This window comes from Arvicanthis niloticus, chromosome 22 (genome assembly GCF_011762505.2).
Source record: "Arvicanthis niloticus isolate mArvNil1 chromosome 22, mArvNil1.pat.X, whole genome shotgun sequence".
In the NCBI taxonomy this organism is placed as follows: Eukaryota; Metazoa; Chordata; class Mammalia; order Rodentia; family Muridae; genus Arvicanthis; species Arvicanthis niloticus.
Window position 1 is genome coordinate 5,502,138 of NC_133429.1, and position 27,745 is coordinate 5,529,882.

Genomic DNA, 27,745 nt, shown 5'->3' on the forward strand with positions numbered 1-27,745 from the left:
GGGACACACACCCCACCCCATGTGCAACACACCTATGGGAGGGCTTTCAAAATAAGAGTGCATGGTTACAACTTTTATAAAGCCAAGACATTGCTGGAAAAACCAATTCCTAGACAAGAATGAATACAAACGCTTTATTCAACAGTTGCAGGTCATCCCATGGGCTAAGTAGTGAATATTCCAGGACCCTGTAAACAGACCCAAGCATTAGATAGAGTGCCTTTCGCCACCTCCCCAGCAAGTGTTTTCTCCCAAGGGTTGGCATTTACCCACCAGCAGCAAGGTCAGCGCAACCTCCGAGCTTCTCTTTCTGACTCCAACAGGGTGAGCACATCACCCTCTCGAACAGGGCCTTTGACATTTCGGATGATAGAGCGGCTGGTGTCATCCATAAATTCCACTCGCACCTACAAACCCATTACAAGAGTTAAATGCTGTTACTTACTAGTGAGGTGAAAAGGTAATGGATCCAGAGACCACCTATGAGGTAAGAGCCTGGGACAAGTCAGATCGCTCAGCAGTTTGGAGCACTTGTCACCCTTACAGAGGCTTCATTTTCCAGCACCCACACAGCTAACTACCTCAAGTTCCAGTTTAGGGGATCTGACCCCTTTGGACACCATCAAGTAGCACAGATGTATAAAGTGAAGCATCCCCCCCCACCCCCAAACCTCCAAAACAGTCAAAAGCCTAAGAAGACAAGATACACACCACCCACAGTACTGAAGGTACTGTTAAGGTCTGGGAGAACCCAAGTAAAGGAACACAAAAAGGGCGTTTCTCTTTTTTAAAATAAAGGTCTCGCATACCAGATTGGCCTCTGCACTGAGATAAAGGCATTAATTAAATAATTTACAAGATATGGTCTCTGTGGCTGAGTCTGACCTTGAAATCCTTTGATTCTTCTGGAATTACACTACACTCCTTACCTTATCTGTGTGCCTCCGACTTACATTATTTCAGGCTGGTCCTGAGCTAGGGATACTACCTTAGTATCCTAAGAAGCTGTGATGGGAGATCTGGGTATAAACCAGGGGAGTAGTCAGGGCATCTTTAGCCCAGACTTGTCTGTCTCACGGAGCAGTTGAGATGTAAGACATGTGCGTGCGTCGGACCGAGGCCTTAAATGCTACGTGCCCCAGCTTTTTCCGGGACTGGATCTTACTCATTTTGCAGGCTAAGCCTACCTGGAACTCCCAGTGAACTTCCTTAGACGCCCGAGATTACTAGTTTTAGTCTGAGTGCCGTACTGAGTTTTTGGGTTCTTTGTATGGCAATCAAGCCTATGACATAGTTCCAGCCAACTCCCCCTTTTAAAATGCAAAGCTTTCAAAAACAGTCTCACTAAGGTATCCAGGTTTGCTACAAAGTTATATCCTCCCTCCACCTAGCTGTTAGGATCAACATCACCAAATCCAGTTATCAGCCTCGTATTTAGGAGGGCTCTGCTCCGACCCCAGGAAGTGGTCGGAATGTTCCCATCCGCTCACCTGCGTGCACTGTCCCTGCGAACCGGTCCTGCCCAGCACTTTGGTTACCTACAGGAAAGAAGGGACAGTTAGATCCGACAGGTCCAGCTTTCTTCTCTCTTGCTTTATTCAGGTTTCTAAACACCCGCAGTCACCTCACCCTAGCCAGCTTGATGGGCTGCACGCGACTCGTGTCCATGATGGCGGCGATCTGGCGGAGAGGAGTCACGTGAGCCGGGGCTGCCTTTTATAGTCGGCTCTGACCACGCCTCACTTCCGCTGTCGCGAGACCGCGCGCAGTACCCAGGAGCCCTCGGGGCAGAGGCGTCACTTGCGTCCTTCGGAGCGCGGGGCAACATGGCGTCCGCTACTCGTGTTATCCAAAAGCTGCGGAACTGGGCGTCTGGGGTGCGTGTGCTGTGTTCCGACCCGGGCCGGGAAGGATTTGGGTTCTGTACGCCCCCGAATCCTATCCCTTTTAACATCTCCTTCCTTCAGTAGGGAGTTAAGATCCCTGAATTTGTGACTCCAGTAGTGAGAGACTCAAGGTCCTAAATGTTTTTGGCCGGGTTCCTGGGATTCTCTTGGCTTTAGAGTGCCTGGCTTTAGCTTCTTCCCTCCCCTCCTCCTTTCCTAGTGCTCTCTCTCTCCTCCCCTCATTTGCCTCCCAGGTCCCACTCAGACCTGGTGTTTACTCGTCCCTCTATCAGCTTTGAATATTGTGCCCCTATTTTTGGAAGTTCGAGGACCAGTTTTTAGGTTTCGGAAGAAAACAAAGGCCAGGGAAGCTGTAGATTCTATGCCTTTTAACTTAGGGTTCAAGAAAGGCGATACATCTAGCACTGGAACTCAGCAAGCAACTGTTTGGGTGGGTGGATCTTCAGAGAGAGTGAGGATTTCCATGGTAGGGTAAGCATGTTTAGTATATTAACCCATATCCAAAGGAAATAAAAAAGGAAGGCTTTTTAGGTTAGATTTTGGAAAACGTAACCAATAAATTTCTGTAAGCCATGCCCCTGCCTTTCTAATATGCAGGACTTGTATCCTAATCTGACTGGCTACTTTTGTTCACTAACTCTATCCTGGGGTTCCCTAGAATCTGACCTCTCCTCTTCTCCCACAGCAAGATCTGCAGGCGAAGCTACAGCTGCGTTACCAGGAGATCGCCAAGCGGTGAGCAGGCCCTGCCCCTGCTTGCTGCCCTCATCCTGTCATTCTTCCACCAAACCCAAATCCAAGGCTGGTCATAGTGGTACAGCCCTTAATCCCAGCACTCAGGAAACAGGCAGGCTGATTTCTGTGAGTTCAAGGCCTACTTGATCTACATGGTGAGTTCCAGGCAATCCCCTGTGTAGAAAACAAACATGGAAAAAACAACCCTAAATTAGTTGTTCTCTTGAATTTTCCTTGGAGAATTGAGCATAGCTCTTTCATGTCAGGCTGTGAAAGAAGAAATTTACTTTTAACTTCATTGGGCTGTCTTGGAATAGTTAGGAGGTAGATTGTGTTATTTGTTGGTATCTTGGGTAGATTTACAGTCCTCATTGTGACCACACACATGATATGTCATGTTCTCAAGCTACTGATGGAGGAAAATGAGGCTCACGTAGGCCAAGTCATTGCTTAGAGTCATTTAGAGGCCGTCTTCAGTTTTGAACGCATTTATATATTGATAAGTCTTTGTCATGTGCTCAGACTTTTGGATGCCAACACAAACAAGAACATTCTTGGTTTGTGGGGTTGGTGGCTATAGCACTCAGAGGCCCCACCTCACTTTGCTGGGTTCAGAATGAGCCCCTATGTGAAAATCCAGCAGATGCCAAGGGGATTATCTGAAACAGCGCCTAATCTGGCCTCAAAATTGTTGTGTATCTGGCGTGTGGCCTTACACTCATGATCCTGCTTTTGTCTTTCAAGTGCTGGGATTCCAGGAGTATACCACTATACTAAGTTTATGTGGTGCTGGGGACACCTTCATACATGCTAAGCACTTGATCAAGTGAACTACCTCCCCAGCCCTCTGCTTAAAGTCTTTTTTTTTTTTTTTTTTTTTTTTTTTTTGGCTTTTTTCGAGACAGTGTTTCTCTGTGTAGTCCTGGCTGTCCTGGAACTCACGCTGTAGACCAGGCTGGCCTCGAACTCAGAAATCCACCTGCCTCTGTCTCCCAAATGCTGGGATTAAAGGTGTGCGGCACCACTGCCTGGCTCGGCTTAAATTTTTTTTTTTTTTTTCTTCTCGAGACAGGGTTTCTCTGTGTAGCCCTGGGCCCTGGACATCCGGGAACTCACACTGTAAACCAGGTTGGCCTCGAACTCAGAAATCCGCCTGCCTCTGCCTCCCAAGTGCTGGGATTAAAGGCGTGCGCCACCACTGCCCGGCTTCGGCTTAAATTCTTATCCTCATCTTTTTATCTTAAAAGTTTTTAGATTTATTTTTTGAATGTGAATATGTGTGTTTTGCCTGTATGAGTTTATGTATACGTGCCTCATGCCTGTGAGTTCAGGAGACAACAGGAGATCCCCTGGAACTGGAGTTTCATGTGATTGTGAGCCGCTATGTGGGGGATCCAGTTCTGGTGCTCTGCCGAGTGAGCCATCTCTCAACAGCCCCATAATTGTCTATTTCTTTTGTGGATGTTGTCAGGAAGGAATAAATACAGCATGCATTAAAAAAAAAAATTATTTATTTATTTAAGGCAGGTCTTACTCTGATCTCCTGCCTTCCACATGCTGAGTTGGCTGGGCATGTGTTACTAAGCCTGTTCAGAGACAGGATCTTACACTGTAGTCCTGTTTGGCATGGAACTTACTAATATTTGTAGCTCGGGTTGGCTTAAATTTCTGTAGGGAATGGAGTTGCACTGGGAATACAGGCGGGAGCCAGCTTCTTCAGGATAAAGGCACCCTCTAGTGGTTCATTTGGTTTTTGGCATTGGACAAATGTTCTTTTTACTTCCTGTGAACATATATGTGAACATAGCATATATGTTCTTCAGGCAAATTCTAAATTTCACATATTGTTTGTCATTTTAGAACTTTATAGCCTTTTCCTTTTAATATTACTAGGTTTATGTGTGTTTGTGTATAGGTCAGTGTAAAACTTGTGGTAATAGTTTTTTTTTCCCCCCCACTATTTGGGTCCTACAGATTGAATTTAGGTCATCAGGCTTGGTGGCAAGCACCTTTACCTGCTGAACCATCTGGCCATCCGTTTTTTCCTTTTTTTAACTTTTATTTTGTTTTGTGTGTGGGTGTTTTATGTGTGTGTATGGCTGTGCACTACGTGTATACAGTATCCCGGAGTCCAGAAGGCATTGGATCTCCTGAAACTGGAGTTGTGGATGCTTGCAAGCCACCATATGGGTACTGGGAATTGAACTTGGGCCTTCTGCAAGAAGTGCTACCTATTGTGCCAACTCTCCAGTCTCCAATCTTTTCCTCAAAAGACCGGGCATCACTGTGTAGCTCAGGTTGTCCTGAAACTCAGCTCTGGACCTCTCCTGCTTCAGTCTTTTGAGTACTGGGACTGTAGTGGTTCACCCAGTATCCAGCTATATTTCTCATTTTATCTTTTTTTTTTTATTTTATTTTTTATTTTTTTTATTTTAAGAGGTGTTTTTGTTGTTGTCGTTGTTTTATTTTAGACAGCATTTCTCTGTGTAACTCTTGGTATCCTGAAATTTGCTTTGTAGACAAGAGTAGTCTTGCACTCAGATCTGTCTTTCTCTATACTGGGATTAAAAGGCATGTACTCCGGTTAATTTTAGGAATTTTTTTAGGTTTTTCGAGACAGGATTTTTTTATGTAGCCTGGCTGCTATGGAATTAAATTTGTAGACCAGGCTGGCCTAGAACTCAGAGATCCTCCTGTTACCTGCCTGTCCCTGCTTGAGTGCTGGGGTTAAAGGCATGTTCTACCACTGCCTGGCAGTCATAGGACATTTTAAGCTGGGCCTAATGGTTCAGGCCTTTAAGTTCTAGGACTGGGATGTAGATTTAGTGAACTCTGAATCCGAGGCCAGCAGCCCGGTCTATATAGAATTGTAGGACAGCCAGAGATCTTATCTCAAAAACAAAACAAAACCAAACTAACCCCGCAAATTATTAAATAAACTATATAAATCATATAAATTATTTACTTATGTGTGTATGTGTCTGTGCAGGCATTTGTGGGATACTCTGCTTGTTATGTATGTGCTGGGATCAAAAGTCTGTTCCTTATGATTGTATAGCAGTTACTCTTAATGGCTGAGCCACTCTTTAGCCTTTGGGTTTTTATTTATTCATTTATTTTTATTTTTTTAGACAGTTTCATGTAATCCATGCTGACTTGGAACTTATGCTGCTGAGAATGACCTGAAACTGATTCTCTTGCTTCCACTTTATGTACATTGGTGTTTTGCCTGCCTGCATGTCTGTGTGAGGGTATCAGATACCCTGGAACTGGAGTGACAGACCAGAGTGAGGTGCCATGTGGGTGCTGGGGATAGAACCCCTGTCCTTTGGAAGAGCAGCTAGTGTTAACTGCTAAGCCATTTCTCCAGCCCTGCCATACTTTTTTTTTTATTTTGTTTTTCGAGACAGGGTTTCTCTGTGTAGTCCTGGCTGTCCTGGAACTCACTCTGTAGACCAGGCTGGCCTCAAACTCAGAAATCCGCCTGCCTCTGCCTCTGCCTCCCAAGTGCTGGGATTAAAGGTGTTCACCACCACCGCCCGGCTGGCTTTTAAATTTTTAAGGAGAACTGAAAATTGCCAGGTAAAAATGATGGCTAAATTTGAAATATGGCCAAACAAACAAATAAAAACCAACTGTTTATGGTCATCTACCTTTGTCCCTGGAAGTTTCCTTTTTTGTTTGAAGTTCAGTGTTTACCTTCCACGCTTTAGGTTTCTTGGTAAGCTCAGGATTAACCCAGGGCCAGATTGAGCTTTGTCCCACACAACCCCTCCACTTCCCTCTACAGGGGATTTTGGCAGCAGACCTCGAAGTGGCAGGAAGGGCAGAAACTTGGACAAGTTCCCAGGGCAAGGTGTTCTTTGAGTAGTAAACCTTTATCCCAGCAGGGTGATTCAAAGGGTTTCTGAGAAAACAGGGAACTCAAAAGTTTCCCCATAACTTAGTCTTTGGGGGTGCGGAGCAGGGTGGGGGAGGCACTTCCGTGGGGTAACCTGGGGCAACTACAGTTGCTGCATAAGGCTGGTCATGCTTGGCACTCTGACCTGATTTTCATGAGCGAATTTAGGTGGGAGGAAGGCTACCGATAAGCTTGGCTTTGTGTTGGGGGTGGGCGCACGTCTCGGTCTCTTGTCTTGGGAACTTCGGTAAGGATCCTCCATACCTAACCATCTGTGGGACTTAGAGGGCTTGAAAACTTTTTTATATATAGATATATATAAAATATCTATCTATCTATATATATATGTCTGCTGCTTGGTTTCTGGCCCCAGACCCAGGTATATAATGTGATACTGTACAAGGCATGACTCTGGCCTTCAGCCTTCATTGTAGCCCCAGATCCTCAGTCTTGTAAGTGAGTTGTGGCAGTGAGAGGGGCTGTCAGTTTGTTTCAGTGCCAGTGTTTTGTTTTTTTCCCCTTAGGAGCCAGCCACCTCCGAAGCTCCCTGTGGGCCCCAGTCACAAGCTGTCCAACAATTACTACTGTACTCGTGATGGCCGCCGGGAAGTTGTGCCTCCCTCAGTCATCATGTCCTCACAAAAGGCCCTGGTGTCGGGCAAGGCAGCTGAGAGGTAAGGGTCCTCAGTGTCCCGCGGGAACTCTGCAGCATTCCCTACTGCTACTGGCTTTTCTTCCCTAGCAAGTAGAAACATGCTTTCTGAAATCCTGTTTTATCGGCTGGGTGTAGTAGGACAGGCTTGTGATCCCTGAACTCAGGAGGTTGAGACTGAGAAAATCAACAGTTCAAGCCAGGGCTGAGAATATAATTTACTCAGTAAGCTACTTGCCTTGTGCACCCTTCCCCCAGCCATGAGCAGTCCTGAGAGACCTTGTTTACCACAACAGACCAAGTGATAGGATCTAGGTGGAGTTACCCACCTTGGCTGCACAGAACACAGAAGCAGAACTGCCCCTGGGCTTGCCTTGAGATATCTCTGGCCTGACCTAGAACGGATTATGGATTATCCCACCCATCTCTGAAACCAGGAGGGGTTGTGGGTTGGGCCTTCCCCTTTAAATTGAGAGCTGAACATTAAAGCTTTGAGCCTTGATCAGAGAACTTTGTCTTGGCTTCATCTCTTCTCGCCCTCCGTCCCCCTTTCATTCCCAGCCTCCCTTTCAGGTGAACCCAGTTGACTCGTGGCCACAGGCAGCTACAGTCTTGTAAGCATTGAGACTTGAGTTTGATCCCCAGAACCAAAGTTAAAAAATGCCAAGGGCCTGGTAGTGTGTTTGTGATCCCAGTGTTGGGGAGGTGAAGACAGGCTGAGGGAGGGAGTTTGTAGGTTCCTGGGATATAGTTAGGGTGGTCTCAAAACAAGTTGGAGAATGTAAGATGGTTTACTGGGTAAAGCACTTGCTGCCAAACTAGATGACCTGAGATTGAGCTCCTGGATCCATTTTGGGGAAGCAGAGATTCAGGGCCTGCAAGTTGACTTCTGATGGGCCATGGCATGCCCTCAGCTCCATAAAATTAATCCAAAAATGATGTTGATAAAAGAACACCAAAGGAAGCCAAGAGAAAATGATCTGCTTGGTTCCTGTCCTCAGGTGTGTGTTCTTAATTGCGGATGACAGTAGTATTCCATGAGGTTCATAGGAGGCCATAGTCTGGAATGAGTTCTGTACTAGATCCAGCAGACCAAGACAGAATAAGCATTTACATTGAAGTCTGAACCACTGAGTGAAGCTTAGTTGTGTATCTAGCCTTTTAAGAAACCATGTAAAAAATCACAGTCAGTTCCAGTTTTTGGCAGACCAGTTTTTGGCTGGCATGATAAAGAAGTTCCCATGGTTTAGCCTTTGTAAGGAAGGTAACTTTGAACTGATGAGTCTTGGTTAGGTTTCTGCTTCCTTCAGTCCCTTCCTGTCTGTAAAGCCAGTGAGGTTAGAGGGCTGTCGGTATGTAGTGTTTAAGAGTACTGGTTGATCTTGCAGAGAACAAGGGTAGGGTTCCTAGCACCTGTGTCACAGTTCATAACTTTCCTTAACTCCAGTTCCAGAGGGTCTGATGCTCTGTTCTGGCGCTATAGGTACCAAACATGCAAATGGTGCACACACATATGCATGTAGGCAAATTACCCATATACATAGACATACATAGATATACCTGTACGTATGTATATATAGACTTACCAAACACATACCCAAATACATACCATACACTTAAAAAAATAAAAAAAAAAAAAAAAAAAAGAATGAGGTGCTGAGGCCAGAAACAGTGGCACACACCTTATATCCCAGCACAAGGGATGGCTACAAGTTGGAGGACAGCCTGGTCTACATACTGAGTTCCAGACCTATTGGGGGTACATAGTAAGACCCTGTTTGAAAACACACACACACACACACACACACAAATACCCCCAGGGATGGGAGGAGAGGAGAGAGAGAGACTCTGTCTTGAATAAACAGACAAATAGCTGGAGAGATGGCCTAGTGATTAAGATTGTTTAATGCTCTTGGAGAGGAACAGAGTTTTGTTCTCAGCTTCTGTGTAGATGTAGATTGGCTTACCACCTGTAACTCCAGCTTCCGGGAGTCTAATGCCCCTCTTTCTACAAGTACATGTGTACACACACACCCCACCTTCTCACCCCTCATTCCACTTCATTTTTCTGTGTAACAGCCTTGGCTGTCCTAGAGCTCGCTCTGTTGACTGTGCACTCACATACACATAGACTAGCTCCCACCCTCTTGATACTCTGCTTGTTTGTTTGTTTAAGACAGGGTTTCTCTGTAACAGTCTGTTAATCCTGGAAGTCACTCTGTAGATCAGGCTGGTGTCAAACTCAGAGACCTACCTGCCTGCCCCTGCTCCTGCCTTTTGAGTGCTGGGATTAAAGGCATGCACAACCACATGAGGCTTATGTTGTTATTATTTAGGATGTTGAGGGGGACTGGAGACATGGCTCAGTGGTTATGAGCACTGACTTCTCTTCTAGGGTCCTGAGTTCAATTCCCAGCAACCACATGGTGGTTCACAACCCTCTATAATGGGATCCAGGGCCCTCTTCTGGTGTGTCTGAAGACAGAGACAGTGTACTCCATATACATAAAATAAATAAATCTTTTAAAAAAGATTTATTTATTTCATAAATAAATAACTCAGTTGGTGAGTTCTTGGCTTACAATCTGTAACTCTAGCCTAGCCTGCTAGTGCACACTTGTTATCTCAGCATTGTGGTGGCAGGGATAGGTGGATCCCTGGACCTGATGACCATCCAGCCTAGGAGAATTCCAGACCTAACAAAGACTGCATGTGCATGGACACACAGACATACACACATGGAAGTGGACACACCCATATATGTGCCACACAGAAACATGTACACACAGAATGAGATACTGACCAATTCTGGAATCACAAAGAAAAGCCAACTAAAGTTAGAGTAAGTGCATTGTACGTCTGTCTCTTGATTCATAGTTCTCTAGAGCTGATGAACAGACTCTCTTGCTCCCTTGCTCCCTTCTCCTCTTGCCCCTGCTCCTTACTCTCGCTCTCACCATTCCCATCCTCCACCAGCCTCTGCTCTTCTATTCATAGTCTCTCTCTCTCTCCTTCCCTCCCTCCCTCCCTCCCTCCCTCCCTCCTTCCCATGCCCTGAATAAACTCTATTGTACACTTTAAAAAGAAAGCTGATGAGTAGAGTACATGCTGTACTTGATTCCTGACAATTCTTGCAAAACAGAATTGATGCCCAAAGAGGCTAACAGCCTAGGCCATACAAATAATTCACTTCCAGGTTTTTTTGTTTTTGTTTTTTTTTTTGAGGTAGGGTCTTTGGTAGCCCAGGCTGGCCTTGAACTTCTAGTTGTCATGCCTTTACTTTGTACTTAAGTACTAGGATTACATGTGTATGCCAGTGTGCCACAGCTTCTTTGGCTTTGAGACAGATTCTCACTATGTGTTCCTGCCTAGCCTGTAATTTGTTAATGTAGACCATGCTGGCCTTGAACTCCTAGAGACCTGTTTGCCTCTCCTGAGTACTAGGATTAAAGGCATATGCCATAGTGCCTGGCTGCTCCAGCTTCCATGGCCTTCTTAAGCCTCAGGTTTTTTTATCTGCAAAACAGTGACATTAGACTTGCATTGTGACACCTGTGAGGTGATGAGGCCAGACCTCCTTAGAAGATAGGATGGGTGGTGTCACATACCTTTAATCCCAGCACTAGGAAGGCAGAGGCAGGTGGATTTCTGAGTTTTCTGAGTTAAGAAACGAGGCCAGCCTGGTCTACAGAGTGAGTTCCAGGACAGCCTGGAAAAACAGACAACAGAAAAACCCTGTGTTGAAAAACCAAAAAAAAAAAAGAAGAAGAAGAAGATAGGATAGAACATGCTCACTATCCCTGTCAGCAGAGTATGCAAAGCATGTCAAGCTTCCTGACTCGGGTTCTACACAGTGGCCCTGAGGATGTTTGTACTTTCTGGGGAGGTAGCTTTTTGTTTTTTAGTGGATGGTGGGAGCCCTGGCTCTCCCCTGCCCCTGGGGACACTTCATAGTGACATGTTCTTATCTTCTTTCCACTCTGACTTACTGTGTTTCTAAACCTCTGTAGCTCTCTCTTTGTTGCAGACAGTTTGACCCCATGACAGTTTGGGGGTCAGTTGGTGCTTGTTTGAACTTGGTGATTCAAGTGTTTTTTTGAGCCTACTTTTTTTTTCTTTTTGCTTTTTCTTCTAATAGGTCTCCCGTGTAGCTACATATGGCTTTTGTTGGCTTGGAACTTACTATGTATACGAGGCTGACCTTCTAATTTACAGTGATTCACTTCCGTTGGGATTTAAAACATTTACATTGATCAGGATTTTCTAGAGGAACAGAATTATAGAATGGATTTCTCTATGTATAGAAAGGGGTTTTATTAGAAGGCTTGCAGGCTGTGGTCTAGCTAACCCAACAGTGGCTGCCTATGAATGGAAGGTCTAAGAATCTAGTGGTGTTCTGTCCATGGGGCCAGATGTTTTAGCTGGTCTTCAGCATAGCCACCATCTTGAAGAGATCTAATGCCAGTACAGGAATAGACTTGGAAATGAGAGAACAAGCAGAGATAACTTCTTTCTATGACTTTTATATAGGCTGCCAGCAGAAGGTGTGTTTCAAATTAAAGGTGAATCATTCCCACCTTAAAATATCTGGATTAAAGGTTTCCTCAAAGATTCATATTAGAAGTAGGCCTTCCTACTTCAAACGATTTAATTAAGAAAAGTCTCTCACAGGTGTGCCCAGCCATTATGTTTTTTGTTAATTCCAGATGTCAGGTTGATATCCAAGAATAGCCATCACAGCATGCCCAGTGTTGTTTTTATCCTTTTAAGAGCTAGATAGTAATGGTCCCCATTCCTGTTTTGCCTTGGCTGTCCTGGAACACGTGGGCACATGGCATCTAGTTGCTTGCTTTAGAATGTTTTAAGCAGTTGGGTACATGCCACTTATTAAAGCACACACGCTCTACTTCCCTTGCCCTCAACCTCATCTCCAACCCCCAGTGTTTTTAGACAAGGTTTCTCTGTGTAGCCCAGTCTGTCTTTAAACTCAGAATCCTGCATTAACTTAGCAAGTGCTGGGATTGTCTGTTTACATTCCATACTTCCATACTGCTCCAGCTCAAGGCTGGGCTAGTACTGTGCCTCTGTGCACTCGGCCATGCAGTGTTTGTGTGGCACCCAACTATCTGAGGAAGAACAGTGGACACCAGTGCATGCACATGAGATCATGACTGCTCCTAGGTATGGTTGAGGAGAAGGATTTGAGGGAGAAATTAGCCAGAAGCATCTGGAAAGGTCCAGACAAAAAGAATAAACTGGGAGAAAGAATAAACTGGGAGAAAGAAGAATAAAGTGGGAGTAGAGAGTGAGAGAGGAAAAGAAAAGAGGGACAAGAATGGGAGCAGGAGAGGGAGAAGAACCTAGAACATGAAGCCAAAAGAATGTGTGGCTGAAATGGCTGGGTTACGTAGGAAAGAGAAGCTAGGAGAAGGGAAGGGAAGCTTGGGGGCTGGAGAGGGTTAGGTCAGGGGTTGGTAAGTTCTGAGAGGAGCCAGGACTCCTGAAGCTAAGGGAGCCTGGCAGCAGCATTGCCTTTGATATGGTAATAGGCATTTCAGTTAACTATTTGCCCCAGGTTTCTTTGGGCTCTAACATGCTGTATTGTGCTCAGGAGTCTGTCCACACTGGGTACAGGTAGGAAGGGAGGATTCCAGGTATTCAAGGCTGGGTTTTGGGCTTGGGAAGCAGGGTAGGATAACTGAGACTTTCTTTCCATGGGCTTGGCCAGCTCTCAGTAGGCAGCAGATGACCCTTTGAGGGACTTTATTGGGGGTGGGTTTGGGCATTCTGAGATACTGCCTTCTGTCCTCCATATCCAGAAAGCTTGGCATTTGATCTATGGTGGGCATGGCTACTTTAAAAACTAGGAAAATTTGGATTGGAAAGGTCGTTACTGCAGCAATTAAGGCCTTTCCCCACTGTTAATACAGAGACCCACAGCCAGCCAATGTGTAGAGTGAGAGACTTTGGAATGGTCAGTCCTTATTGGGATGTTTTTATCAAACTCCCCCGCCTCAGGGATCAGGGAATTATGCAGAAGAGGAGGCTGAAAGATTGAAAGAGCCAGTGGACATGGAGGCTACTAAGGAAACAGTGTCTTACAGAGCAGGACTGATGTACATGACCTCACAGAGACTCTGGAAGCATGCATAGGGTCTGCACATATTCAAGACAGGTGGGGTCCCAGCAGAGGGAGGGGAACTGGACATGAGCCCCTATTCTTAACCTAGAACTTGACAACTGCTTGCAAAGGAAAAATCAGTTTTCTCCTGTGGAGTCTCACAGGTATACAAACTACACTCAAGGACAGTTCCCATGCACAGCTGTAAATGCCAACACAAAACAAACTTAGTAGTATTTTTGGAGTTGTTTGTCTCCTAAGTCTTTATTTGACATTTTTTACTTACAGGTCTTTTGCTTGTATTTTATGGTTTCTGACTTTGTGTTTTTATGGGTTTTGTGTATGCTTGTGTGTATATTTGTGTATAGATGTTTTTCTTTTATGTTTTGTTTTTTCTGCTTTGATTTTTTTTTTTAACTTGCCAGGCTTTTTTTTTTTTTTTTTTTTTTTTTGGAGTTTGGAGTTTGGAGTTGGGAAGGAGTTAGGAGGAAATGAGAGAGGAAACTGCAATCAGAGAATATATTGTATGGAACATTTACTTTCAATAAAAATTAAAAACAAACACAACAAATAAACCAAAAGGTCTTTTCCCACTATTCTTTTTGTAGGCCTGGCTCTAACTGGAGTTTGTTGTTTCTTGTAACTTCTTTTCTTGTAGTTCTGCTGTGGCAGCCACTGAGAAGAAGGCAGTGACACCTGCTCCTCCCATGAAGAGGTGGGAGCTGTCCAAGGACCAGCCATACCTGTGACCAGGCTACCTTGCTGTCTCTCCCGGGCCACATGACTGCTTTTCCTCCTTGGATTCCCTCTGGGGAGAGTGTGACCTAATTTATAAGAAATACATAGAGTGCCATTATTTCCAGTCTGTCTTTTCTTAATATTTATTGACTGGATTTGGTCTGTTATTACTGTGTGTGTTGGGTATGTGAGTACATGCTGCAGCATGTGTGCTCATGAGAGGACAGCTGTGAGACTTGGTTTTCTTCTTCCACTTGGTGAAGCAGGGTCTTTTGTTTTTGGTGTCCTGTGTACTCCAGGTTAGCTGTCCCAAGAGTGTGTACATGAGGCTGCTGTCTGCCTCCCAGCCTGCTGTAGGATTAGATTTGAGCCACTGTATGTCAGTTTTGGGCTCTGAGGATGGAACTTAGGTCTCAGCTCACTTTTACTTGTGAGCCATCTTGCCAGCCCACTTTTTTTTTTTTTTAAATGGGGTCTTGGTGGGTATTGTTGGTATATGCCTAGAATCTCTGTATTAATAAGCTAGTACATGGAGGCTGGTGAGATGGCTCAGTGGTTAAGAGCACTAACAGCTCTTCTGGAGGTCCTGAGTTCAAATCCCAGCAACCACATGGTGGCTCACACCCATTTGTAATGAGATCTGATGCCCTCTTATGGGTTGTCTGAAGACAGCTACAGTGTACTTACATATAATAAATAAATAAAAACCTATGTGCCGGAGTGAGTGGGGCTAGAGCAAGAGGGGAAGAGAAGAGGGAAAAACAAGCTAGTAGCTGTATATCATTTTTGTCCCGTAGAATGACTCTGTAGCCCTTAAGTAGTTCATTGGATTCTGAAGGTAGAACTGTAGAAAGCATGAATAAAACACTAAATTGAGTGTGGTGGTGCATACCTAACCCCAGAATTTAGGAGGCTGAGGCAGGAGGATTGCCAGTTTGAGGCCAGTTTTTAGGTTACAGATTGAGACCGTATCTCAGACTAACAAACAGAACACTGGCATCAAAAGAAAGGTAGAGGTAAGAGTGCTGAGACGGGAGCTGGCCGGAAGCTGAGAGCAAGGGCAAAACGGTCACAGCCCTGACCTGAAGGTGCCAGTGTCTCAGTGAGTGTTATAAGATTACAGCTGCATGCTTCACTAAGGAGATTGGATTCTGGTTCGGGGAAAAGGACAAGCCAGATTGAGAGGTCAAAAGGGAGAGGAACAGTGGTCATAGTATGCAGAGGCTGCTGCCAGAGGACTCCTAGAAGCCTCAAGCAATATGTAGCATTGAAAATTGCTCTGTAGTTTTATGACTGAGGAAACTGCAGGAGTGGTGTGCGAAAGGGGTTCCTTCCACCCTCCCTCTCTTCTCTCCTTCCTTTGCCTTTTTTTAAGTATTTTTTTTTAAGATTTTATTTATTTTATGTATATGAATACACTGTAGCTGTCTTCAGACACACCAGAAGAGGGCATCGGATCCCATTACAGATGGTTGTGAGCCACCATGTGGTTGCTGGGAATTGAACTCAGGACCTCAGGAAGAAGAGTCAGCACTCTTAACCACTGAACCATTTCTCCAGCCCCTTTCTCTGCCTTTTTGAGACAGTGTTTCTCTATGTAGCCCTGGCTGTCCTGGAACGCACTGTAGACAATTAGCTCCCAACTGGGAGATCCTTCTCCCTCTGCCTCCTGAGTGGTGGGATTAAAGGTGTGTGCTACAAAGCCTGGCTTATTTTTTCTCCTCTTCCTCCTCTTCTTCCTCTTCCTCCTCCTCCTCCTCTTTCTCCTCCTCTTCTTCTTCCTCTTCTTTTTGAGACAGGGTCTCTTGTAGACAAAGCTGGCCTCCAGTTCTTGGTGTATTTGAGGATAACCTTGGGACTTGAGCCTCCCGCCTTTGCTCCCATAATACTAGGATCACTAGTGTGTGCCGAGCCCTGGCTTACAGGATGCTGAGGACTGCGAGCAGGCACTCTGCCAGCCGAGCTCCATCTCCAGTCCTTATGTTGCCTGAGGCAGGTCCCTACTCTAGCTTAGGCTAACTTGGAACTTATTAGATAGCCCAGGCTGACCTTGAAGTTAACGAAGTCCTTCAGTCTCAGCCTTTCAAGTTCTGAGATTACAGGTGTTAGCTTCCCTGTGTGGGCTCACCTCCTTATCTCTATTTTGGCTGTTCCTTGAGCAATTCTGGGAGGTCATCTTGTACAGACAATGCAGTTTCTTAGGCTCAATGAGAACTGGTGAGTTCTAGGTAGTTGGGAAGTGAATTGCATTGCTCTGTAATCCAGGGTCTGCCCATTGCTCCATTTACCTTGCCCCACCACCAAGGACCAGCCTCCTCTTAAACAGGGGTTCTGAGAGAAGGGGTGTTTGGGAGGTGAGAACAAATTGTGGCTCTAAGCTGATGACCTATGTTCTGCTGGAGGCAGCTTTCTAGAGTGCTTTCTGTAAGTTCTGCTCTCTGAAGGTCTCTAGACAGCTCTCTCTGTGTGTTCTGCTTATAACAGTTCTTTCTACAGGCAGCTCTCTCTTGCTATTCTAAATAGTCTTATTTTACATATGAATCGAGTCATTTATTCCAGGTTTCCCTTTGATCATCCTATGAATCAGCATCCCCTGACCCCAGCCCCTTAATTCTTATGAGACAGGAAGCACACATTTTCTTTTAACATTGCAAAAGAATTCGGAGATCTGCCTGCTTCTGTTTAACACAGAACATAAATTGGCTGGGTGGGACCCCATCCTGAGATTACCATTTCTACCTTACTTGGCCCTAACCTGGCTCTGTCCCAGGCCAACCCTGAACTCAGGAGTCTGCTTTTCAAAGCATAAACAAGAAAATGTAGCTGAGTGGGCCGTCCTTCAATCACCACTCCCTAAGTCTCCATCTCCTTTAATCTTTCTGACAAGTCGGTTCACAGCTCAGCTGCTTTTGTTCCTTAGATTAGTGAAGCTCCTCATATGATTCATATTGCATCCTTATTTTTTTTTTTTGAGAAAATAAATATTTTTGAACCCATGGATTTACAGTTCTTTCCCACAGGCTTAAGGGCTGTTCCCAAGATCATAGTGTTTACCATTTTGCTGAGACATTAGCCACAACTGGGCCTCCTGGACTCTGGCTGTCTCTGATTATCATGGAGTCATTAACTTTAACCAGGAGGACATTCCTTTAAGGAGGAATGTAAAAATGTACAAAACGTTGTTATACAAACAAGCCTTAAGCTCTACACTTGTGGAGGCCCGTGCTTGCTGACCTTGTCCTGGGGGCAGGAGCCTTGTCATTCTGTCCCTACCAAGGCCATGCTGGACCTGGCATCTTCCCAAGATCCCGATCCTCAAAAGTAGGCTGCTCCCCGCCCTTCCCTGGGCAGTCCTCTATCTTCGTTTGCATCCCTCTCTGTGCCTGATTTGCCTTCCTCCAGAAATTGATGAGACTTACACAGTACACTCCAAAAGCAGTTATAACCTCTAACATTTTACAGTGGTAGGCCATCCATCTACAAGCACCATTTGTGTGAAAGTCTGGATTTAAATGTAGCCTTCTGGTCTACATTCTGGAAAACTTGCCCATTTGAAGGTTAGTGACTTGTCTCCAGCCTTGTTGGGAGGTAGTGTCACAGATTGTTAAGTTAGAACTATAGAAGCCGGGCAGTGGTGGCGCACGCCTTTAAACCCAGCACTTGGGAGGCAGAGGCAGTCAGATTTCTGAGTTCCAGGCCAGCCTGGTCTACAGAGTGAGTTCCAGGACAGCCAGGACTACACAGAGAGACCCTGTCTCAAAAACAAAACAAAACAAAACAAACAAAAAAAGTTAGAACTATAGAAATGTGAAGAATATAATACTAAGCTGTTACATGACTGTATCCCCAAATTTTAGGAGGCCAAAGCAAGAGGATCACCAGTTCCAGGCCAGCTTGGGCTACCCACCAGAGCACTATCACCACTAAGTCACCAGCCACCTTGGATAAGCAGACTTACTGCACTCAGCGGGGCACGTGGGATGAGAAAACCCAAGGCTGCCAATCTGTGTCAATCTACTAGCCCCATGTTAGAATAAATGCCTCTCAAGTCTGTGAGAACTAGGAGCTACTGAGGTTGGGATGGAATCGGTAGGTCCAGGTTTAACTATTCACTCTTTGTTTATCCCATCATTCCCTAACTGCTTGCGCCATTCATCAAAGGAAACCAACATCCTGGCCCGCCTGCAGCTGGCATTTTAGGGGGCAATCAAGACAATAAAGCTAAAAAATAAGTAAATTATAAAATCCAGAGGGACCTGCTGGGGAGTGTTCGCAGGGTGTGGTTGCCATATTCATTGGGACCATTGGGCAGTGATATTTGCAGTAGGCTGCATGTGAAGTTTTGGTCAAAATTGCTAAGTTCATTTATAGCCCTGGAAGTTTATTATTTCAAGTTGATGTGGTTGTTATTTTCATGGTATTGGGGGATTAAACCGAGAGCCTCCTGATTAATAGGCAAGTGCTCTACTACTGAACTATTCCCCGAATTCCTGACCTGTTTCGGTGATTTTTATTGTGAGGTAGGGTCTCCTTTAATAGCCTAGGGCTAATATCCTCTTCCTCAGCCTGTTGAATATCTGGGAGTTGCAGGCCTAAGTCACCAAACCCATTAGATTTTGCTGCTAGGAAAAAGCCAGGAGTCCTAAATTCTGAGTACCCTTGTATTCTGGTACTTACGGTTCCAGGCTTGCTTACGCTACTCCGCCCCCCCCCTTTGTGTGCGCGTGCGCGAGAATCAGCGCATCCTTCTGACTGTGCCGCTGCGACTGGAGCAGAGCGGTTCACCTAGCGGTTGGATGGCGCGGGGCGAAGCTGGGCGGGCAGCGGCCCTGGGCCTGGTGCTGCGGCTGCTCTTTGGTCTCAGATTAGGCCTAGAGGCCGCTCCGGCTCCAACCCCGGCTCCCGCCCAGACCCTTGTCCAAGTCTCGGGTGAGTGAACCCCGTTCTTTACCGCTTTTGTCCCGCCCCCACGCGCTGGCATCGCCTCACTATTGGCTGCGCTGCCCATCGGTCGTTGACACTCCCCCAGCACGCGGGTTTGGATTTAGCTTGGGGAGAGTGGAGAGAATCGGCCCTTCTGTCCCTGCAGAGGTACCGCCACGTGGGTGCCTTCTGTGTTCTGCCCAGCTTCCTCCCTTATTCCTGCACTGTTCCTAAGTCACCTCCAAGCCGTCCTTCAGTCCAATGTGGGCTGGAAGGATTATGTTTCTTTAGCTTTTGTTTGACCTCTCACCACGCAGGGCTGGTCGCCTGGCACCTTCTTGCAGCAGGTGTACCTTCCCGAAACCCTCAGTCCTGAGCCTGAACTTCTGTGGCTGTTCTTTTAGCACCCAGAGCTTCTATTTCTCCTTGGATTCCTGCCTCAGAGAACGTAAGGAAGAGCCCTGGAGTGTATTTCCCTTGTAAACCCCAAACTTGGTCAGGCACCTGTCCTGGCAGGAAAGGAGGTCCTGATTGTGACCACTGGCCACCACTCACCATCCTCTCTATATGAGAATAGGTCTTAACTGTTTCAAGTTTTTTTGTTTGTTTGTTTTGATTTTAGATTTTTATTATATTTTGAATTTTTTGAGACAGGGTCTCACTTTGTAACTCTGGCTGCCTGCAACTTGCTTATGTAGACCAGGCTGGGCTTGAACTCCCAGAGATCCACCCAGATCTGCCTCTCAAGTACTGGGAATAAAGGCTGGCACTGGTTCCCGGTTTGTTTGTTTGTTTGTTTGTTTTCTTTCTTTCTTTTCTTTCTTTCTTTTTTTTTTTTTTTTTTTTTTTTTTTTTTTTTTTTTTGAGACAGGGACTCACTGTGTAACACAGGCTGAACTGGAGTTTTCAGCCTTTGCCTTAGGCTCCCCAGCACAGGGATATAGATATGGACCACTTTATTGGCTGTTTTATGGGTCTGTAGAGTTGTACCCCTCCTCCCACTTTTAGCCTGCTCTGTAGCTCCTAGCAGTTCTCTTGTCCCAGCTTCCCAGGAGCTGGGGTTACAATTGAGCAACATTATGTCTGGCCTTAGGATTCCTCTTTTACAGATGAGGAAGTAGGCTGGGAGGAGAAGTCATGTCCTGACTCCTGTCTCATTAGTTGCCCCCATGAGGTAGGGTCTGCTCTGCTCTGGGTCCATTCTAAGAAAATCCAGAGTCAGGAAGAAGAGGTCTGAATTGGTAGGACTGTGAGTTGTTAGGCATGGAGAGGAGGCTATGCCTGGAGGCATGGATGGTGGCCAGGGCTTCTCAGTTCTCAAACTCGTCAGAGCTCCTGGACTGTGGGTCATGCAAGTATAATTGCATTTGACTACAATGAGAGGGAGGGAGGACTCTTGGAGGCTCTGGCTCTGTGTGTGAGGTGGGAAGCTCTAAAGGCTCCTTCCTGTCTCTGTTCCTTCCTGCTGGTTCAAGTACCTGGTGTCTTCACAGCCTGCCCCTCTTGATCAGCAAACAGCCCTAGCTTCCCTGTTCAGAGTCCAGGAAAAGCCTATGTTTTATCTGGACTCAATGTGGACCCTCACATGACTTGTTGTTCACACACTGTTAGGCACTGGACAGGGTCATGAGGCCACGTCCCTGACCTTCACTGAGGGTGTTCAGTCAATAGGAAGATGGATGTTATTAGTTACGGACTGTTATTTGTGGGAGGCAGAGCTTCCTGGGGTACATGAGACACTGCCCAAGATGTAAACTGAGATCTGAAAGCTGCAGAAGAATCACAGCTGGTGGGTGGAAGGACAGGGTGGGCTGTGGCTGGGGTATAGTTCAGTGGTAGAATGTTTGCTTGATGTGCAAAAGGGTGTAGACTTCCCCTTTTTCTGAATAAAGAGTGGAAGGAGCCTTTGGGCTATGGAAGGCACATGTAACAGCCCTGTGGTGAAAGTGAGTCAAGTCTCTTAGATAAACTATGAGGAGGAGGCCAGCCTAGAGTTGGTTTGATGGAGAAGGGGAGGATTTAGACTTGGATGTGAGAGGACCTGGGTCCCATGGGATAGTGGGTAACTTGAAAGAACTGTGATGTTCTGTCCTGGTGGAGATTAGGTCCTAGAGGTCTAGTTCAGAGGTGACACATTTAGGTCATGCAGAGTGTTTTAACCTGGGAAGAACTTAGGAGATCATGCAATAGGTCTTGGTGACTCCGCATGGTCACTATGCTTTAAGTCAGAGTCTTCTTCTGTAGCCCTAACTGGCCTGGAACAGGGTCCTTCTGCCTCCAGCCTTCCGAGTACATACACTACCATGCCTGGCTTTTGAGAGCAGGTTTACTACTCAGGCTCTCAATTTCCCCTTTGCTAAGCAGGTGGGCTAGAATAGGTCCCATGACCTTGATCACCAGCCTCTTGCAGAGTATGCTGGGGAATGGCTGCTCTCCTAGCCTGTTTGAACTGTGGAGCTTGGTGGTCTCCAAGGCAGACTTTCTGGCCATTTGGAGCCTAATAGTCTCAGGGGTCAGTAAGACCTGGGTTTGAGTCCCGACTCTTGTCACTAGCTCTGTGTGGTCGTAGTATTTCAGTAGACTGGAGACTAGCACTGTCTACTAGCAGTAGGGCTGTGCAGAGGGCGGCTACAGCATGGTGTCTGCACCCTGGGATGGCTTATCTGCAGCTCATTGTAGCTCCTAATCTTCCTCTTGGAAGATAGTCTAGATTTGGATCCTACCCACCCACCCGAGGCCTCATTTGTGTTTATTTCAGGCCCTAGAGATGGTTCCTGCCCGACAGACACCTTCCAGTGTCTTAACAGTGGCTACTGTGTGCCCCTCTCCTGGCGCTGCGATGGGGACCGGGACTGCTCTGATGGCAGTGACGAGGAAGAGTGTAGTAAGTGGCCATTCTTGGAGATGGGCTTGAGAAGGACGTTTGAACTGGTGCCAGTTACGGAGATTAGGGGATTAGGGAAAGGCTGTGGTTATAGGGCTGGGTGAGTGGGGCTGGGTAAGCAGGGCAAGGTGGAGTCTATGGGTCTAGACTTCTGGAACTGTTTTACTCCCAGGATTCTAGAGACATAGGCAGGTAGGTGTCTGTAAATTTGAGGCTAGCAGTTGTATATAGCGAGTTCCAGGCCAACCAGAGCTACATAGTGAGACCTTGTCTCAAATCAAAAATCAAAACAAAAACAAAAGAGCTGGAGTCTTGAGGCAGGCTGTAGGGGGGTTGAGCAGGTAAAGGAGGAACCTGATGGGGAGACTAGCTGTTGGAAGGTGGAATTGACAGGAGGAGCAGATAGAGAGACTTTCCATAGGGCAAGGCTAGTGTGTGTCTGGGTACAAGTGTGTGCAGGAGTGCTTGCCAGCATGTTTCTGTGTGTGTAGGGCCGGAGCTTGACATTGGTGTTACCCTCTGATGCACTCCACCTTATTTTTTGAGACCATCTTTCACTAAAATTGGAGCTTCCAGTTAGACTGGCTGGCCCAAGAACCCCAGGATCCACTGTTTTTACTCTTAGCCATGTGGTTAGGAATGTGCCCTGCTGCACCTGGTGTTTACTGGGTACTGGGGATCAAACTCAGTCCACATGCTTGTACCACAAGTACTTTACTCCCCGAGTTATCTCCTCAGCCCTGAGGAAGCTGTTTTTTAAAATTTTATTTTGTATGTCCCTGGATGGCCTGAAACTCTATGTAGATCAGGCTGGCTTCGAATTCACAGAGATCTACCTGCCTCTGCCTCCTGAGTGCTGGGATTAAAGTAGCTAAAGTTATGAGATGCTGCTTTCAGTTTAGTTTGCTGCTTGTAGAAGTTAGAATTTAGAGGAGATTGGGCAACCAGAGCACTGGGATTTCTTCTTTTTGTGTTGTTTTTTTTTGTGTTTTTTTTTTTTTTTGTGTGTGTGTGTTCTTGTTTGTGTGTGTTTTTGTTGTTTTTTTTTTTTTTTTTTTTTTTTTTTTTTTGTGACAGGATTTTTTTACATATTGATAGCTGTCTTAGAACTCACTGTGTAGACTAGGCTGGCCTCAAACTCAGAGATTTGCTTTCTCTGTCTCCCAAGTGCTGGGATTAAAGGTGTGCACCCCCTTGCCTGGCATACTGCATTTTCTTGCATGGATGTTTCGAACCTGATTGACTCTATGTTTCAGGGATTGAGCCGTGTGCTCAGAATGGGCTGTGCCAACCACAGCCTGTCCTTCCTTGCTCCTGTGACAATATCAGTGGTTGCTCTGCTGGCTCACACAAGAACCTCAACTGCGGCCGCCCACCCTGTCAGGAAGGCGAGCTGCGTTGCATTCTGGATGATGTCTGTATTCCACACATTTGGCGCTGTGATGGCCACCCAGACTGTCCTGACTCCAGTGATGAACTCAGCTGTGGTTTGTGTCCTGGGATCTTGGTGTACCTGTATGGGGGGGGAGGGCTGGCAGTTACTGAAGGACATTTATTATCTTCCCATGGGTGACTAGTTTGAGGATGTGCATCCTCCCAGGCCTTCATCTGGTGGTGATGGACAAGACATCATCAGGATTAGTGATTTCCCACCAACTCTACTCTGTCTTAGATCAGGATGAATTCTAAGGGTTGGGCACCGGAAACCTTGTGTACCATACTGCTAAGCCTTGGGTGCCTCTCAGCTACCGATGCCTCGGCTTATTGCAGACACTGACACAGAAACTGACAAGATATTCCAGGAGGAGAATGTCACAACTACAAGGACTTCTACGACCATGGAGAATGAGACCTCTTTCAGGAATGTCACACTTGCCTCTGCTGGGAAGCCATCCAGAAACCCAAATGCCTATGGGGTTATTGCAGCTGCTGGTAAGATAGGCTTTCCCATGTTAGGAGCTTGGGGTTATTGGAGGGAGTACACTGCAGACTCTCCACTTATTAGTCTGTGATAGTTTCTATACTCCTTGTCCCACTCCTGACCGTCTGTCTGTCCCCTACAGGGGTGTTGAGTGCCATCCTGGTTTCGGCCACCCTTCTCATATTGCTACGCCTCCGAGGTCAGGGTTATCTGCCCCCATCAGGGCTGTTGGTGGCTGTGAAGGAGTCGCTGCTGCTGTCAGAAAGGAAAACCTCTCTGATCTGAGGACACATGGTTACCACCTGGCCCTGAGTGCAGTCAGACTGGGGTAAAGCCACAGTGGAACATACAGGTAGCTGCTGGCTTCTCAGCTTCGAGATCTGGGCTCTTTTAGCCACAGAGAACTTTGATATTTAAGCTTCTACAGATGTGGTCCTAGAGACTGGGGGAGTTCTCAGACACCCTCTTTTATGTGGTAAGCCTGGCTGGAAAACTGCCATACCAGGATTGAGGGGCTAGCCCCAGGATGCTCCCAAGAAATGGGGCCACCCTGGTTTAGACACTCCTGCTGCTCACATTGATGGGTGGCTATTAAAGTTTCTTCACCCCCTCTGTCTGCCTCTAGCCTCTGTTTCGCTTGGCCTGGCAGCCTACAGTCTCTTCTGGATCTCTTACCTTTTAAAAGGGAGCCTTCAGCCAAGAGAACATGAGACTATATCCTGGACATTTCCTCCTGTACCCTGCTTCCTTTATACAGTGAGGCTAGGTGTTGAGTCCACACTCAACATTAACAGTGGGCTTAATAGAAGAGGAGACCTGAGGTAGTGTTTCCTTATGGATATTTCTTTGCCATGGCTTCTGTGACACGGAAGCTGGGCAATCCTGGTTTGAACTTGGCCCCTGGTTTTGCAGGGCTATAATGCCAGCATTTGGGAAGGGAATGTAGGAGAATTAGAAGTAATAGGCTTGATGGTACATACCTGTAATTCTAGCACTGGGGAGGTTGAGGCATTAAGACCTGGAGCTCAAGGAATGTCTGGGCTGTACAGGGAGACCTTGTTTCCTCTCTTCCCCAGATGCAGTTGGTTGATGTTTTATGAGGCAATTCTGTTCTAGGCTGACAGGTTGTTTACTGTCTAGCAATGAGCTAGCCCTGGGAGGTGGGGAGTGGCTGTCCCCATGTGATGATAACTGAAGTCCAAGATGTCCGAGCATGGACATACAGGAAACAAGATCATATTGCTAATACAACTTGACTTCTGAGTAACAAGGCAGAGCTCTTCTCAGACTCTCAAATTCCTAAGTAAAATGGGGGGGGGGGGGGGGCTGTTAGAATCTGCCTGACAGGCAGAGGAGAGACCTCCCTAGCATCTCTGTGGCTCCTGTTAACCTCGGGTCCCATGGTGAGTATTGGACCTCTGAGGATATGCAAGTAAGAGGACCTGAGTTCACATCCCCAATACCCATATAGAAAGTTGGATTTGCCTATACTCTTATTACTGAGGGTGAGTATATGAAGACAGGAGGATGCCAGGGACTTGCTGGCCAGGTAATCTAGCCTGAGAGCTTAAGATTCAGTGAGAAACCTTGTTTCAAAAAAAAAAAAATAAAGGGGAGGGGCTAGGGAGCTGGATCACTGACTAAAGCACTTACTGCAAGTGCTTGGAAACATAATTTGTATTCCCAAACCCATGTGAGTGCTGGGTGAGTGTGGAGGCCTGCCTGTAATTCCAGCCTCAAGACGCTGAGGCAGGATATTGGCTGGTGGAAGAACAATCCAGAATGATTCCTGTCATCAACCTCAGGTATCCATCTACATGTACATGAATGCATAAACATGCGTGTGGACCCTCAAATATATGTCTGTACCCAGGTGTGCATACACGCACATACACCACACAAACACACAAATACTAGCTTTTACCCACCCCAACACATACACATAAAACTCAAAAAAATAAATAAATAAATAAAAAAAGAATTCCTGGAACTCTGATGCCTGGTGGGCAATGACTTAGTTGCTGATGATGTGATGCTGGGTGCAGAAGGAGGAGTGTCCACCAGGAGGGCTTCTTGAGGGTGGGAGCTGCTTTGGTTTTATGACCCTACTGCTGCCCAGTCCTTTACAAGGAAAGGTGGATGAAGCAGTCGGGATTTGAGCGGTGTGTTATGGCTGGGTTTGTGAAATATCAGATGATGCTTCAGCCAGGATGGGGAGCACTGGCTGATGGTAGAGCCTCTTGGAGGTAGGTGGGGAACAAGGCTTTCCTTGGCCCTGTAGACTGACACTTGGGTCCTCAGCTTGACCAACAGAGTGTTGTGGGGGTGTGTGGGGTTGACTGGGGGAGATGAGAGTGAAGGGGGGAAGAGAGGAGGGGGAGAGGGGGGAAGAGAGGAGGGGGAGAGGGGGGAAGAGAGAGAGCCAGAGTAGGCCAGTTGGTAGAAAAGCTTTTCTATAACCTCAGCTTTAAGACAGGAAGATTTTAAACTGTAGGTCAACTTGGACCACCTAGTGAGAACCTATCTATCCATCCACCCAACCCTTGTCCATTAGTCAGTCTGTCCGTCCGTCCATCTATCCATCCATCCATCCATCCATCCATCCACCCACCCACCCATCTGAAATTAGGAAGATGATTTTTGCTTTTAGGCTAGTTAAGGGCAAACAGTTTTTACTTGTAACTATGCACTATGTCTGTCCACCATAGGCCGTAGTGGGCCAGGATCATGCCAGGGGTCCATGCTGGGTTATAAATTCACCTATTACTTGTGTAGCCATCTGGGATCTAGAGTTATCTGGAGTGTTCGGGTTCTTATTGGGGGAAACTATCCCATACATGGTGGTTCCAAACAATCTGCTGTCATGTTCTTTTTCTTTTTAACAGAGTGTCACTATGTAGTACAGGCTAGCCTCAAACTCCTTATGTTTCTGGCTCAGTTTCTCCAGTGTTGGGGTTACTGTTCCACCACACCTTGGCCACTGTGGTGTTCTGTCTCACTGGTTCTACAATGCGTGGTTCTCCTAGGTGGTTTCATCTTTTATCAGTATGTGAGAATAGGGCTATTTCATGTGCCTAGTTGTTGGTTTTCTTAACATTGGGAGTCCTAAGGTGCAAATCGGAGGTTGTCCAGTTAGGATCTCTTACTTGGAAGCAGGCCTCATGTAACCCATGGTGAACTCCCTCTATAGCTGAGGAGGACTTTGTACTATTGTTTCTGGTTGCCTCCCCTTCCCCAGTGGTAGAATTATAGGTATGTACCACCATGTCTGGTTTTATGAGGTGCTGGGACTGGTACCCAAGGCTTTGTGTATACCAAGTGTATACATACAGCCAGGTGTGGTTGCTCATTCTTGTAATTCCATGTATTACAAGTGGTGAGAAGTTGAGGCAGGAAGATTACCTCAAGTTCCAATGCAGATTACACTTTGTATATTCCGACTCTCTGCCAGCCGAGCCACATTCCTAGTCACGTCTTTTTTTTTTCTCCTATACTCTTACTGTTTATACTTAGGGCCGCCTACTTTGGTAAGCAGGGAGGATCCTAGGCACCTGAAGTGCCATTCCCAACCTAGTCATGGACGTCAGCATTCATGGGTGCTGTGCAGTCCCTGTGGAAGCCGGTGTGCTCTGTGTGGGCTCTGTGTGGCCATGTGGTGTGTGAAGGTTGTAAGTGGTATTAAGGTAGCCAGGAATGGGTGTGCCAGAGCCGTGTGTGGGAAGATGGGGAGGGCTAGGAGGGCTCTTGAGTATCCATGTCCTGTTTTGACCACTGTTTCCTCTTCTTTGTTGAAGAGGAAAATTCATGTAACTTAAAATTAGCCATTAACTGTTTCAAAGCTCAGTGTCGTATCCTTTAGCACATTCACAGTATTGTGAGAGGCTTTCATCACCCTAAAGAAACCCCAGTCCCATGGCTTTGGTGGTGCACTCCTATAGTCCCAGCACTTGGCAAGAAAAGGCT

At 46.4% G+C, this 27,745-nt stretch overlaps 3 protein-coding genes across 4 annotated transcripts; 2 read left to right on the forward strand and 1 right to left on the reverse strand.

Annotated features, from left to right (window-relative positions):
• Nucleotides 1–120: 120 nt before the first annotated feature.
• On the reverse strand, nt 121–1,724 carry Rps28 (ribosomal protein S28). Its single transcript, XM_076919763.1, has 4 exons — nt 1,630–1,724; nt 1,491–1,538; nt 274–407; nt 121–188 (listed from the first exon to the last, which is right to left on the reverse strand). The coding sequence occupies exons 1-3, from the start codon at nt 1,666–1,668 to the stop codon at nt 285–287; spliced, it is 210 nt and encodes a 69-aa protein (XP_076775878.1). The 5' UTR covers nt 1,669–1,724; the 3' UTR covers nt 121–188; nt 274–284.
• Nucleotides 1,725–1,741: 17 nt separating this feature from the next.
• Nucleotides 1,742–14,172, forward strand: Ndufa7 (NADH:ubiquinone oxidoreductase subunit A7). Its single transcript, XM_076919762.1, has 4 exons — nt 1,742–1,877; nt 2,593–2,642; nt 7,068–7,217; nt 13,975–14,172. Exons 1-4 carry the CDS (start codon nt 1,827–1,829, stop codon nt 14,063–14,065), a joined length of 342 nt encoding a protein of 113 aa, XP_076775877.1. The 5' UTR covers nt 1,742–1,826; the 3' UTR covers nt 14,066–14,172.
• A 144-nt stretch (nt 14,173–14,316) lies between these two features.
• On the forward strand, nt 14,317–24,394 carry Cd320 (CD320 molecule). 2 transcript variants are annotated; one of them, XM_076919761.1, is made up of 7 exons: nt 14,317–17,611; nt 17,912–18,143; nt 18,740–18,983; nt 21,736–21,861; nt 23,118–23,348; nt 23,632–23,793; nt 23,925–24,394. In XM_076919761.1, exons 2-7 carry the CDS (start codon nt 18,135–18,137, stop codon nt 24,065–24,067), a joined length of 915 nt encoding a protein of 304 aa, XP_076775876.1. In that variant the 5' UTR covers nt 14,317–17,611; nt 17,912–18,134; the 3' UTR covers nt 24,068–24,394. The 2 variants fall into 2 exon arrangements, with proteins under 2 accessions (XP_076775876.1, XP_076775875.1); XM_076919760.1 differs by having other exon boundaries at nt 14,317–18,143.
• The last annotated feature ends 3,351 nt before the right edge of the window (nt 24,395–27,745 follow it).